The sequence below is a fragment of the Ochotona princeps genome, chromosome 1, assembly GCF_030435755.1.
Source record: "Ochotona princeps isolate mOchPri1 chromosome 1, mOchPri1.hap1, whole genome shotgun sequence".
NCBI lineage: Eukaryota > Metazoa > Chordata > Mammalia > Lagomorpha > Ochotonidae > Ochotona > Ochotona princeps.
This window is the reverse complement of record NC_080832.1, coordinates 45,069,599-45,081,594: the sequence shown is the minus strand read 5'-3', so window position 1 is coordinate 45,081,594 and position 11,996 is coordinate 45,069,599. Positions and strand designations below refer to the sequence as shown.

The 11,996-nt window shown below is 47.0% G+C and overlaps 1 protein-coding gene across 1 annotated transcript in view; it reads left to right on the top strand.

Annotated features, from left to right (window-relative positions):
• The first annotated feature begins 1,925 nt into the window (after positions 1–1,925).
• The window catches only part of NUS1 (NUS1 dehydrodolichyl diphosphate synthase subunit), a 28,571-nt gene continuing 18,500 nt past the window's right edge, over positions 1,926–11,996 (top strand). The window contains exon 1 of the mRNA XM_004597583.4: positions 1,926–2,547. Within this exon, the coding sequence (XP_004597640.2) occupies positions 2,133–2,547 (415 nt within the window). The 5' untranslated portion in view covers positions 1,926–2,132. The remainder of the gene's footprint in view (positions 2,548–11,996) is intronic.

Below are 11,996 nucleotides of genomic sequence, written 5' to 3'. Positions count from 1 at the left end.
GTACAGAAGGCTCCTGCCCACAGATTTGACAGCTGGTCCCAGGGATGCAGGAGTGATGGTTTAACTTTGTCAACAGTGGCAAGCACTGGGTCAAAGACATGAGTTCAGCAGCAGTCAAGGACAGGGTGCAGAGGAAGCTTTCCAGCAGAGCATCCTAGATCCAGCCATTTCCCATTCATGGTCTTCTCTGCCCCTCACCACCTGATGCGGGCATGAGCATGTTAATTTTCACTCCAGGTTCTTGCCTCAAACAGAGATAAGAATTCCAAGTGACATTGGAACAGGATTTAGGTAACAGTGGGAGACAACACGCACATTTGTGTGAGTATGGGCTACTCCACCCAGAGAAATAAATGCCCAGCATGAACGGGCTCTCCTGAACTCTCGGCCTCTTTTTATGAGGTACGGGGTGGTGCCTTGGTCCATGTGAAGCCATCTGGGAGTTTTATGGCACTTCCACATAGAGTTTATGTTGCTAATGGTGGGATGAGACACAAGAGCACCTGGGATGGCAGGTATTTTTGAGTGACAAGAGCTGCAAGGATTCCAGCTCACTTAGGCTCAACTAGCCGCCTGCCTATCACATCCTAGCAAGAGCAGCAGGGGCAGAGATCGGAAGAGATAGAGTGTTTCCTGATGGCCAGTCCTTACTTCTCCGGGCAGGGATGTCAAGGGGAAGAAACTTCGAATTGGACATGCTGTGCAAACCAATTGGAAGTGTGTGTTAAAAACGGAAAGCATGTGACAAGAAGTTAACATCGTTTCCCAGCAGCAAAAGGGAGTTTTCAAGGACAAAAGTTACATAAGTACTACGGAAATTCCATTTGTATGTTTATGCATTTGCACCAACATGTAAGAATACTTACACATATATACGCTCTATATTTATGACGCCAGAAGACACCACATGAATCAAGGAACCAGGAAATAGAAACACAGAAACCTTCTGGCTGGTGGCCAACTGTATGCTAAACAAGAGTAGAAAATCCTTTGACGACTGGGCCAGGCTACGGCCTCTGCGTGCACTCAGCAAGGGACAGAAAGGTAAGGATGCTGTTTAGAAAGGGGTGATGGCGGTGGAGGCACGGCTCAGGGACATGGCTGAAGCTACTCATTCACACTGTGGGGAAAACGGGCCACAGCTGGGAAGTTGATCAAACAACAGAAGTAGAACCTCTGCTAAGAGGTCCGCTCCAGCTTTGGAGATGCTTTCTATTAGGCATGTAGCTGAGGGCTGCTTTTCACCCCCAAGTGTCTGTAACTTCCAACGCTCACTTTTCGTCCTTGGAAGCCATTTCTTTCAGGCTCTTGAGAGGAGCGGCCAGCAGCAGCAGAAAGCCCCAGCCCACCTGTGACTCCTGCTGAAGGAGTATTGCAACAATTTACGAGAAAACAGTAGGGAGGGTGGGAATGGGGAGGGTGGAAGGGGAAATCCATGAGCCTATGGAACTGTAGCATAACTAATTTTTTTAAAAAGAAAGCCCCATCCATGCCGGGGCGGGGAGTGCCCTTGGAGTCTCGATTGTTCCATTTCTGGAAGCAGTTCCTTGCTGGTCCCAGTAACCGGGCTCCTGTAGCTCCTGTGGCTGACCTAGGTCTGGACTCACCCTGGCTGTTGCACGCATCTGGGTGGTGGGCGAGTGGATGGACGACCTCTGTCTCTCTACATGCCCTTCTATCACTCTTTCAAACAAACAAAGCTGGACAGCGTAAGATGCCTAGGTGTTTGATGCTACCCATTCATGCTTTCCACCCACCCAGTGCCTCGCCCGGGTTCTAGCCAGGGCGTCGGCTCCTTGTCCTCCACACAACTAGGGGGAGCCCAAGGCTCTCGGCTAACAAGCTGGCAGGCACCACGCCTGGCTAGGCCACATCCTCGGACCCAAAGGCCGCGTCAGTGTTCCACGCCAGCCAATCACAACCGTCCATGTACTCGTGGGGGCGGGGCTGCCGCGGGAGGAGGAAGATGGCGGCGGGGGCGAGGTGAGGTGTTGGCAGTGGAGAGGGGTCCGGGCACGGGGGGTGGGGGGACGCGCAGCGATGGCCCACGCCGGTCGCCGGGACGGATAAGACGCCGTGGCGCCGCGGGTGCGGGCGGGAGGGAGGGGAAGGGGCCCGAGCGCCGCAGGAGTATGACGGGGCTGTACGAGCTGGTGTGGCGGGTGCTGCACGCGCTGCTCTGCCTGCACCGCACGCTCGCGTCCTGGCTCCGCGTTCGCTTCGGCACCTGGCACTGGATCTGGAGGCGCTGCTGCCGCGCCGCCACCGCCGCGGTCCTAGCGCCGCTCGGCTTCACGCTCCGCAAGCCCCCCGCCGGCGGCAGGCAGCGCCGGCACCTGCGGGCCCCGCGCGGGACCCCGCGTCCGGCCGCCGCCCACCCCCGGCTGCGCTGGCGTGCCGACGGCCGGGCCCTGGACAAGCTGCCCGTGCACATGGGCTTGGTGGTCACCGAGGAGGAACAGGAGCCCAGCTTCACGGACATCGCGAGCCTCGTGGTGTGGTGCATGGCCGTGGGCATCTCCTACATCAGCGTCTACGACCACCAAGGTGAGGCCTGGCGCGGGCGTGTGTCGCTGGGGCTGGGAGGGCAGGTGTGCCGGGGACGTCCTCCCGGCTTCGGCCGGTGCCCGCGGCCCTGACGTGCAAGGAGGGAATTGAGCGTGGTGGAACACCTATGAGGTCCCCGGATTTGCTTCTCTTTTTATACCATCTAAGAAGACTGTGTGTGCTTTGGCATACCCGTGTGAGGTGGTTGGAATTTGTACACTTTGAGGGAGGAAGGAGCCGAGTTGTCCAAGGTCACGAAGGTAGCATGGGGTTTGGGGGCAGGGAGGTACTGGAACTGTAGCCTGCCCGCGCTTTCAGGCTTCACTTTTCCGTTCCGCCACAGCAGTTCTTAGAAGTGCAGGGCGCCCTGGTGAAGTCTCAGGCAGGCAGGCAGTGGGGTATCAGGGGCTGTATGTAGTCAAGTACTGCAAGCGGGAGCCCTTGGGACCAGGCGTGATTTGATGGGAAGTAGGTGAGATTGGATTGGCAGAAAAAAGGAAAGTGGTCCCGTTCGAGTTTTGGCCGCCTGGAGTGGTGTGAGATCCTTTACCCTCGGTGGCCGGTATACTTGGTACAGCTCCCGTTCCAAGGGTATGAATTTTCACCCTAGCGAATTTTTCAAGAACCAACATTCAGCACTTACTTGGTGGCTGCGGACTAAAACACTGCTAAGTGTGATGTTTAGAGTCTTTTGTTTTAAGAAAACTTTTATTTTGTGACTTACTCCCTGGACGCAATTTTTAAAAGATTTATTTATTTTTTGGGGGGAAGGCAGGTGTACAGGGATAAAAAGACACAAAGATCCTCCATCTGCTGGTTTATTCCCCAAGCAGCTGCAATGGCGGGAGATGAGCTGTTCCAAAGCCAGGATCCAGGAGCTTGCTCTAGCTTCCCATGTGGATGCAGGGTCCCAAGGCTTTCCCAGGCCATGAGCAGGGAGCTGGATGGGAAGTGGAGCAGCCAGGATATGAACCAGCACTCATATAGGATCCCAGCGGTGTGCAAGGGGACGACTTTAGCCACTAGGCTACTGCGCCTAGAATGTTGTGTTGAATTCCATGGGCCCCCCAGCATGTGGGGAGAAAGACACCTGGGCAGGTGATGGGGTTGGGAAGTACTGGGAGTGGGTGAGGGGGGAACATGCTGAGTGAGGAGGTTGAGATTCCTATAGAGTCACTGGGATTTGAGCAGCAAATCGGGTATTAGGAGATAAAGTTGAGGAATGTCTTTAGGAATTCTTAGGAGATACCGTTGAGGAATGCCTTACCTTACCTGTCAGTTTGGGTTTCAGACATCATGAAAGCATTGGAATTTCCTTAAAGATAAAGCTGCAGTGATTAGAATGGTTTAGGAGTATTGGTGTGGATGAAATAAAATGAGTGCTTTATTCTCTGTTCGATTTACTTAAATTACTGGTGTGCTCTGCAGAAGCTACAACTTGATTTTTACCTTTAAATCTTTGTCAGACAGATTTAAGTGCAGGGTTTTGTCAGAAAGGGTAAGTAATAATCTCTTATTGCCCTATCATCTCCCTTACAACTAGCAAGAACATGGTGACTCAATTGTCTGTTGTCATTAACTGATGATTCTTCCCGTAACACAAAGTTTAATAAAGTCAGGGCCTGACATTTTATGCAGCTTGCTAAAGAGCTCACAGATCATTGCAAATCATGAGACTGTTAAGTAACAATCCTTGCCTGAACCAGTGCAATTCGTATTATCTGGGGAATAAAACAAATGAAGCAAAAATGGAAGTTAAGATGTTAGACAAGGTGGTGGATTGATTTCTGTTCAGCTGTTTCTTTAAAGGAAGGGAGAATGTATCACGACTTGCTTGACTTGATGACTGTGCCTGCTTGTAAGATTATTATATTGCTGCACTTCCTTATTCCGGCATTTCCTACTGTTGAATTGCTGACGAAATTCAGACATATCTTGTATCATATTCCCTTTTTTTTTTCAGAGGCTAGTATTGAAAAGTAGAAGTCAAGGTAAGCCAACTTGTGACTGAGAACTTGAGAACTTAAAAGAGGCTTAAGGAGTGTTTTTGATGAGTGGGCTTAGGGAAATTTTTGTCCTGTAAAAAAGTTTCTTTTTTTTTTTATTTTAAGGCATAATTTCATTATTTGAAATAAGAGATCCTCAGCCTGCCCATTGTTGTTTTAGATTCACTCATTTTTCTCACTCAGTTAACTACTGACATTTCAGTGTCTACTAAGTGCTGGGTGGTCTTCCAAGTATGGGAAGGCAGAATTAACAAAACAGATGTGGAACTTAGAGCTCAGTGAGAGCCTGACAAATAATGTAAGTGACAGTGGCCTAGCGGCTAAAGTCCTGACTTTTAACGAGCCAGGATCCCATATGGGCACGGTTTAAATCCTGGCAGCCCCACTTCCCATCCAGCTCCCTGCTTGTGGCCTGGGAAAACAGTTGAGGATGGCCCAAAGCTTTGGGACCCTGCACCTGCGTGGGAGGCCCAGAGGAGGTTCAGGCTTTTGGCTTCAGACTGGCGCAGCACCGGCTGTTGTGGTCACTTGGGGAGTGAATTAACAGACGGAAGATCTTCCTCTCTGTCTCTCCTCCCTCTGTATATCTGACTTTGCAATAAAATTAAATCTTTAAGAAAATGTATATGTAAGTGGTGTAGAATATGTGGTATTGTCAGTGCACCAAGGAAAAACAAAGCAGGGAGGGGATGCAGTTTAAAATATGTGTTAGCACATTTCTCGTAATGATAGCGTGAACAGTAGTAGTGTTGAGTAGAGTAATGGGAGTGGTGACTGCAAGAGGTAAGATTTTGTGATATTTGAAAGTTGGAAATTAAAGTACGGTGAAAGCTGAGATAACTGTTTTGGTTATCTGTTGATTTGTTTTTTTTTTTTTTAAAAAGATTTATTCATTTTATTACAGCCAGATATACAGAGAGGAGGAGAGACAGAGAGGAAGATCTTCCGTCCGATGATTCACTCCCCAAGTGAGCCGCAACGGGCCGGTGCGCGCTGATCCGATGCCGGGAACCTGGAACTTCTTCCGGGTCTCCCACGCGGGTGCAGGGTCCCAAAGCATTGGACCGTCCTCAACTGCTTTCCCAGGCCACAAGCAGGGAGCTGGATGGGAAGTGGAGCTGCCGGGATTAGAACCGGCGCCCATATGGGATCCCGGGGCTTTCAAGGCGAGGACTTTAGCCGCTAGACCACGCCGCCGGGCCCCTATCTGTTGATTTGTAACAGTCTACTTCAGGATATGGAATTTTAAAACATTAATTGTGTTGACTAAGTTCATGTGGGCAGTTTTTCTTTTGGGGTCACTCAGAAGGTTGCGGTTAAGCAGCTGGGGTGTAACTCATGCGTCATCACGTGGCTGGTGGCTGGCTTGTGGTGGCTGGAACAGATGAGGGCCGGCTGGTCATCTGACCAACTTGAGCCACCTCTTTTAGTGGTGGCCTCAGGGTAATCAGACTTCTTACAGTCTTCCCAGAGACTTTGCCAAAGGCCAGAATCCCAGGCGTCTGACAGTCTAGCTTGAAATCATGAAGTAACACTTGTGCTGTGGTTTCCTCATCAGAGAGTCGTGCATGTGCCTGAATCAGAGGACCAGGGTAGACTCACCTGTCAGGAGGGAGGGGCTTGTGTGGAGGAGTAGGGCTGGGACAGGGAGCAACTGATGAGCATTTTGGGGACACATTTAGGGTTTTCTCTATTCTACTCCCCCTTCCAAATTTGTATTCTAATAGGCTTTCCAGATGTGAGTGGATATATGTTGTGTCTAATCCTTAGAACTAAAATAAATCCATTGGTACTTACCTTGATTTGACTTTTGCAGTAAATTGACCTTTTTATTTTCCATTTTACTTTTATATCTAAATTCTAACAATGTGTTGCCGGGCTTGTCTTCTGTGATTCCAAAATGTTTTACACTAAAATAATTTACATTTTTAGCACACTTTCTGAAGCCCCCTCATGTGGATCTCACTTTTTAAAAAAGATTTACTTATTTATTTTATTTTTATATGAAAGGTAGTGTTACAGAGAGCGAGTCAAGAGAGAGGTCTTCCATCTGCTCGTTCATTTCCCAGATGGCAGTAATGGCTCAGGTTCAGCTGATTGGAAACCAGGAATCAGGTGTTTCCTCTGAGTCTGCTCCATGAGTGTAGGGGCCCAAGGACCTGAGCCATCTTCCGCTGCTTTCCCAGACCACAAGCAGGGAGCTGGATTGGAGTGGAGCAGCTGGGACACAAACCCAGCACTACATAGAAAGATAGTCAGAGAATGAAGTCATTTTAAAAGATAAGCAGGATACAGCTTTTGGAAGGCAGAGTCAGATCAGAGATGAAGGAGCTGAGCGAACTCACATTTTGAGGTGATACTGCAGGTGGGTTTACCTAGAATAGATGACAGGCTTCCACAGGTAGTTGTTTGCCAAACAGACATTCCCGGACACTAAGATAAATGTGAACTTGCGTACCAGGAAGCAAAGTACCCACTGGTGAAGGTGAGGACAGGGCATTGTCTCCCATGAGTTCTCATGTGAGGAAATGCGAGTGATCCAGGTATTCCTTTCAGATGTAATCACATTTGTATTTAGGTTTTCAGCACTGCTAGCACTTCTTTCTACGTAAGGAGAGCAATAGTTAATAAAATCATACTTCCCAGTAGCATAGGTAGCAGTGTGGCAGTAAGAAAAGTGGACAAATTGTGTTCTCTATGTTCATGAGTTTAAGGTTGCTGGGTTTATAGTTCCCACACCAAAATATAGGAAGCAGAAATTGCAACTCAGACTTTCATTGATTTTTTTTTTAAAGGATTAAAAAAAATATTTTTTTTGTTAGAAAGTCAGATACACATAGAGGAGGAGAGACAGAGGAAGATATTCTGTCTGTTTATTCACTTCCCAAGTGACTGCAATGGCCGGAGCTGCAGCTATCCAAAGCCAGAAGCTCGGGGCGTCTTCCAAGTCTCGCACGCAGGTGCAGGGTCCCAAGGCCTTGGGCCATCCTCAACTGCTTTCTCAGGCCACAAGCAGGGAGCTGGATGGGAAGTGGGGCTGCTGGGATTAGAACTTACGCCCATATGGGATCCTGACATGTGCAAGGCGAGAACTTTAGCCAGTAGGCTCTCACGCTGGGCCCACTTTCATTGAATTTTAGGAACACCTATTGAATATTCACTAACATGCGTAACAGCAAGCTACACAAATACAAGTAAAATGAGGATGGATAGTATCTGTGGGTCTTTGTTCTGTGAAGAAAACTGATGCACTTAGGCACGTGACTGCTGCTGTGCCAGCTGGGGATGGGAGTACCTTCAGAGATACACAGGTGCGGAGGACACTGAGTGGTGGAGAGCCAGGTAGGGGATGGGATCGTCAAGACGGGCTGCTACAGCGGAGGTGCTGTTTGTAACAGGCATTTTTCACAAACTCATTGAAGACCTTTCTTGTCTAGTAAGGAATAGACCTAGAATTTGAACCAGATTTTATTGTAAAACTTTTATACTTAATCTTTATTACAGTGATTTCTAGTGGTAAGAATTTGAACACAGTAGTTGGTTCTAGTATTATTCCTGATTATATATTTTTTCAAAGATTTTTTTTATTATTATTGGAAAGTCAGATATACAGAGAGGAGGAGAGACAGAGAGGAAGATCTTCCGTCTGGTGATTCACTCCCCAAGTGAGTGCAATGGCCAGTGCTATGCCGATCTGAAGCCAGGATACAGGAACTTCCTCCATGTCTCTCACATGGGTGCAGGGTCCCAAGGCTTTGGGCCATTATTGACTGCCCTCCCAGGCCACAAGCGGGGAGCTGGCTGGGAAGTGGAGCTGCTGGGGTTAGAATCTGCACCCATTGGGATCCTGGCATGTTCAAGTCTAGGACTTTAGCTGCTAGCCAAGCTGCTGGGCCCATTCCTGATTATATTTAAGGGTCATCTTAAAGCCTGGGTGATTGGTTCCAGTGCTTTGATGTATGGGTTCACTGGCATCCCATATGGGCATCAGTTGCAGCCTTGGTGCTGCACTTCAGATTCAGCTCCTGCTCAAGTGCCTTGGGAAAGCAGTGGAAGAAGGTTCAAAGCCTTCGGCCCCTGTGCCTGCATATGAGACCCGGAAGAAAACCCTGGCTCCTAGCTTTAGACCAGCCCAGCTCTGATCATTGAGACCATGTGGAAAATAAACCAGTAGATGGAAGATAGTTTCTTTCTGTGTGTATGTCTCCCCGTCGCTTTCTCTGTAACTTTGCTTTTCAAATAAATATTTGGATAAAAAAAAAAAAATGCTTGAGCAAATGAAACCTTTCCAGAGGTGTCATAAGTTATTTATATATATAAAAAAGGCAAATAGAATTTTCTTCTTAGCATCAATATAAACATGCATCCCATGAGTCATGGAACACACTTTTTTTATTCAACTAGATTGAATTTTCTGGAGCCTCTGCTCTGAATTCAGTGATTGCTCTATGAAGTACTCTGTGAAGAGTCAGTGTAGATATTTTTCCTTTTCAATTGGATATGCTCTTTCTTTAAAAATATGTGCTTCTTTGAGAGGCAAAGACAGGCACCAAGCAAGAGCTCCTGTCTGCAGAGAACTGTGGCTGAGCCTGGCTGGAGCTGGGAGCTCAATCTGTGGATCCTACATACTTGACAGAAGCAGTTATGGAGCCATCACGGCTGCTTTCCAGGGTTCCTGTTAGCTGAAATCCAGCCAGGAGCCGGAGCCAGTGTGAACCCCGAAACTCCGATATGAAACATAGATACCTTAACCACTCAGTTAGATTCCCGCATGGGTATTCTCATCATTTATACAAAGTGCGCCCAGAGACCGAGAAAACCCACGTCGCCTGTTCATTTTACACGACTCTTTTGGTGAAGAGCTGTGAGTTAACACATAGCACTCATTCCGCCCTAGTCTGCTATTTGTTATGTTCCAGTGTAATTATGTTGAGAAATATCCGGGTGCTTTCTTTTGAAATAAAATGGCCAGTAGCCTGTAAGATTTATATTCTTGTGCAATGCAAAATTTTAATGACTGATTTCATTTTTTCGTTTTAAATAATTGCTCTATATGTTTTCGTCTGAGGGTTGCTCTCTAATAATGTTACAGTTGGATTTCCAGGAAAATTATATGAGCATAACCCACCAGGAGGTAACTTACTTAGGTGTCTTGTTTAGAAATAAAGATAGATTAGTTTGAGGGTAGACATCTATTTATAAATACTTATTACTCTAATTCTGCAGCAGGTGAGGAACAGTATTGTACAATTAGGAAAGACTTTTTTAGTCATTATCTTTACTTGCTATTAAGTAGTTTTTGAAAGATCTGTTTTGTGGGTCCATATGATGGTGTAGCAGGCTAAGCCTCTGCAACATCCCATATTGGCACGGAGGTCCCCAGCGGCTCTGCCTTCAATCCAACTGCTGGCAGATGGCCTGGGAAGGCTGTGAGGGAGGGCCCCTGTACTCCTGTGGGGGACCTGGAGGAGGCTCTTGGCTCCTGACTTCTGACTGGCCCGTTTTAGCCGTTTCGCTGTTTGGGGAGTAAAGCAGAGGATGGAGATCTTTTCCGCTCTCCTCACCTTCTCTATTTAACTCTGCCTTTCAAATAAAAATAAAAATAATTTAAAAAAAATATTTAGTTTTATTGGAAAGTCAGATATACAGAGAGGAGGAGAGACAGAGAGGAGGATCCTCCATCTGATGATTCACTCCCCAAGCGGCTGCTATGGCTGGAGCTGAACCAATCTGAACGGGGGTGCAGGGTCCCAAGGCTTTGGGCCGTCCTCGACTGCTTTCCCAGTCCACAAACAGGGAACTGGATGGGAAGCGGGGCTTGCGGGATTAGAACTGGCACCCATAGGTGAGGTCTTTAGCCACTAGGCCTCTGCGCCGGTCCCTAGTTTTTTTTTTTTTTTTTTTAACGTTTCTACCAAACGGAATGAATTGGCACTGTAGAAATTCTAGTTTCAAATTTAGATGTTGAAATATTACCGTCTTTGATTAAGTGCAGGCTAGGAAATTTAAGTATTATGTGTGAATCTTCCTTGTTGTTCCACCTGTATCTTTCAGTTACTGTCCTTGGCCTTCTAGAATCTATCTGCCATTTGTTTTAAAATCCATTTTGACCACTGAAGTGTGAGTTAATATCACAGTTCTGAATTACTGCAGAAGCCTCTTAATTGGAGTTTGTTTCTGTCCTGATCCCATAAAATGTTTTTTTTTTTCACACACTTGTACAGTAATCCTTTTAGATCAGATCATCCACACTGTGTGTAAACTCCCCCTCAGCTTCCTGTTGTGTTTGGCAAGCTTGCTGCATTCATCACGAGAGCCCACAGGTCCCTCATCTATGGCTACTTTGAATATTCCTGATCTCATAGTAATACTTTTTCCTACATTTTAAAAAATGTTGGTACTGGTGTTTTTCTTCTCAAGTATGCTGAACTCTGGATGCTAAGAGAATATGTGTTAAATCTATAATAGAACTGAGTTGCGGCAGTATGATCTTAATCAGGAGACGAACACCAAGGAGACACATGTGCAACGGAAAGCAGCAGGATATTCAAGGGGGTTATATGCTTGTAGGGAAAGATTAGAGAATTTTTAAAGTGGGAGTAAATTGCATTATGTTGGAAAGGTTAGGGCTGTTCCCTGAGTTTGTTATGTTGAGAAGGGTTTGAGGACATGTCCTCATTTTAAATTTTGAGGTTTTTTTCTTTTTTTGCAAAGATTGATTTATTTATTTTGGAAGAGTTACAGGGCCCAGCACCGTGGCCTAGTGGCTAAAGTCCTCGTCTTGAATGCGTCGGGATCCCATAAGGGCGTCAGTTCTAATCCCAGCAGCTTAACTTTCCATCCAGCTCCCTGCTTGTGGCCTGGGAAGGCAGTTGAGGCTTTGGGACTCTGCACCCACGTCAGAAGACCCAGAAGAGGATCTAGGCTCCCGGCATCGGATGGGTGCAACACCGGCCTTTGCGATCACTTGGGGAGTGAATCATTGGATGGAAGATATTTCTCTCTGTTTCTCCTTCTCTCTATATATATATCTGACTTTGCAATAAAAATGAATAAATGTTTAAAAAAAAAGAAAAAAGAGTTATAGAGAGAAAGGAGAGACAGCTCTTCCTTTCGCTGATTGGCTCCCCAGAGGGCCGCTTTGGACATGCTGGGCCATGCTGAAGGCAGGAGCCACAAGCCTTTTTGGGGTTTCCCACCCGGTTGGACTATCTTCCGCTTGTCCTGGGTGCATTTACAGGGAGATGAATCAGAAGCTGGGCAGCAGGACCTTACTGGCACTCATTTGGGATGCTGATACCATAGGTAGAGAGGCTTAGCTGGCTATGCCACAACACCAGCCCCACTCTTAGGTTCTTAGGTTCCTAAAATTTTTGCAGAAACATACTTTGATTCCTCAAGTCATTCTTAAAGATCTCAAATATGTGTTTTGTGAAATCTTTT